We start from the raw sequence: 2470 nt of genomic DNA, 5'->3' as shown, positions 1-2470 counted from the left end.
AGGATTAACCACTTACAACCTATTACTGAAAGCTTATTCTGATAAGAAATTAAAAGCATTCTAATAAATGCACATAGACCATGATAAGAAAAGGCAAAAATGAGTCAATTTAAATGTGAAAAGACCAAATCAAAATTTTTCTGATTTGTGAGACCCTGATCTCCATTGAGAAATGCATAATTAAATATTTACAAAAGGTTTCAAACAGTGCCTTAATAATTAAATATCAACGATCAGCTATTAAACAAGAATAAGGATTTTTAAAGTCCTCATATCTTTTGGTTCATGGGTATAGTGACCAAAGCACACTAGGGTATCATTCACAGGGAGATCTATATATTTATTAACAAATGAAGTTTTCTATCCAAAATCTCTTTAGAGAAGATATAACAGAGTTACTTTTTTATTATAAATCTATGAGGGTGAAAAACTAGTTTTAAAAAACAATTTTGAATCAGTGTCTGTGATGTGAATTTGAATTGCTTAATAAAAATTTGTTGAGTGAATAAATGAACGAATCAATAAACAAACAGAAGACATACTCACTGTCACTCAGGAAAGTTGACTGTTTGATCAAATAAACTACAGAATTTTAAAACACAGAAAAAGAGAAAGTAACCATAAACTATGTTTTCTCTTGTCTTTATCTTACTCTAGGAAAAGTCACATAAAGTTTAAGTCTATTTGATTATGCTAATGCTGAATAAAACAGAGCGGGTCCTACCCTCATTCATTCTGAATGGAATCCCAGGACTGGAAGATGTGCATATTTGGATTTCCTTCCCATTCTGCTCCATGTATGTTGTAGCTATGGCAGGGAACTGTGGCCTCCTCTACCTCATCTACTGTGAGGACTCCTTGCACAAACCTATGTATTACTTCTTGGCCATGCTTTCCCTAACTGATCTTGTCATATGCTCTAGCGCAGTCCCTAAAGCCCTCTCCATCTTCTGGTTTCATCTCAAGGAAATCACCTTTGATGGATGCCTGATCCAGATGTTCTTCGTCCACACCTTCACAGGGATGGAGTCTGGGGTGCTCATACTCATGGCCCTGGACCGCTACGTGGCCATCTGCTACCCTCTGCGCTACTCAACTATCCTCACAAATCCTGTCATTGCAAAGGCGGGTCTGTCCACCTTTCTCAGAGGGGTGTTGCTCATCATTCCCTTCCCTTTCCTCACCAAGTGCCTGCCCTACTGCAGAGGCAACGTCATCCCCCACACTTACTGTGACCACATGTCTGTGGCCAAGTTGTCTTGTGGCAACATCAAGGTCAATGTTATCTATGGTCTGATGGTAGCCCTCCTGATTGGAGGTTTTGACATCCTGTGCATCACAGTCTCCTACACCATGATCCTGAGGGCAGTGGTCAGCCTCTCCTCAGCAGAAGCTCGGCGGAAGGCTTTCAGCACCTGCACGGCTCACATCTGTGCTATAGTTTTCTCCTACAGCCCAGCTTTCTTCTCCTTCTTTTCCCATCGCTTTGGGGGCCATACAGTCCCTCCCTCTTGTCACATCATTATAGCCAATATTTACCTACTGTTGCCTCCAACTATGAATCCTGTTGTGTATGGGGTGAAAACCAAGCAGATAAGAGACTGTGTTTCAGGAATCCTTTCAGGTTCTAAGAATACCAAATCCCAAAACATATGAATAGGCATTCCCAGAAAAGAAAACAGAAAGATTACTTTGAGTTACCTTTTTAGGCGGGAATTGGCAAAATCTTTGCAAGTTCTATTTTGGCCACTAAAATGGGACTTATCTAGTAGTAAGTGCATCTCCAAATAAATGTCCTGTCATGAGAATCTCAGTATCACCTGCACACCCAGAAATCTTTCTATGAATTTCTTCTTTCTCATTGCTGTGAAAGATTAGTCTAATAACTAACCCAAGTTTTCTTGAACATAAACAAATTAGACCATTTTTCATAAAAAAGTGCATAAAATGGGAGGAAATGATTTTGTTTTAAACAGTGAATTTAATAACTAGATAGCCAGTTGTGACTTTCCCCTGAAAATATATACTCTCTACTTTTAATCACTAACAAAATATCTCTTTCTTTCCAAGGAACAGGTAGAAAGTATCCTATGATGAATTTTAAGTTTCTGGGAATTTTATTAGAATCTTACTTTATACTGAATAGGTCTCTCTTAGCCAGACTACACACACTATTATACGATAGGCTAATCTGGTGTTCGTTTTCCTTTGAAACTGTATTTGAAAGCACACAATCTGGAAGGTGAGGTAGATAAATCTAATCAAATCTACTAAACAGCATAACTTATTTTTACAAGAATGGCATGAGATTGGATCAAAATTGACTTTTTTCATCTCATCTCCAATTGTTAAACTAATAAAATGAAATATTTCAGATAATTAAAATTCTGATAAACAATTGAGGGACTATCATTAAGATTATTGCAAATTAAAAGACAAGTAAGGGACTAAAGGAAATGGCACTTTTTAT

General features: G+C 37.4%; 1 protein-coding gene across 1 annotated transcript; it reads left to right on the top strand.

Moving 5' to 3' along the window:
- Positions 1 to 690: 690 nt before the first annotated feature.
- LOC138092786 (olfactory receptor 52N4) lies at positions 691 to 1656 on the top strand. Its single transcript, XM_068988838.1, has one exon. The coding sequence runs from the start codon at positions 691 to 693 to the stop codon at positions 1654 to 1656; it is 966 nt and encodes a 321-aa protein (XP_068844939.1).
- The last annotated feature ends 814 nt before the right edge of the window (positions 1657 to 2470 follow it).

This window comes from Capricornis sumatraensis, chromosome 16, assembly GCF_032405125.1.
Source record: "Capricornis sumatraensis isolate serow.1 chromosome 16, serow.2, whole genome shotgun sequence".
In the NCBI taxonomy this organism is placed as follows: Eukaryota; Metazoa; Chordata; class Mammalia; order Artiodactyla; family Bovidae; genus Capricornis; species Capricornis sumatraensis.
Note: the sequence above shows the minus strand (reverse complement) of the source record. Positions and strands in the feature narration are given on the sequence as shown.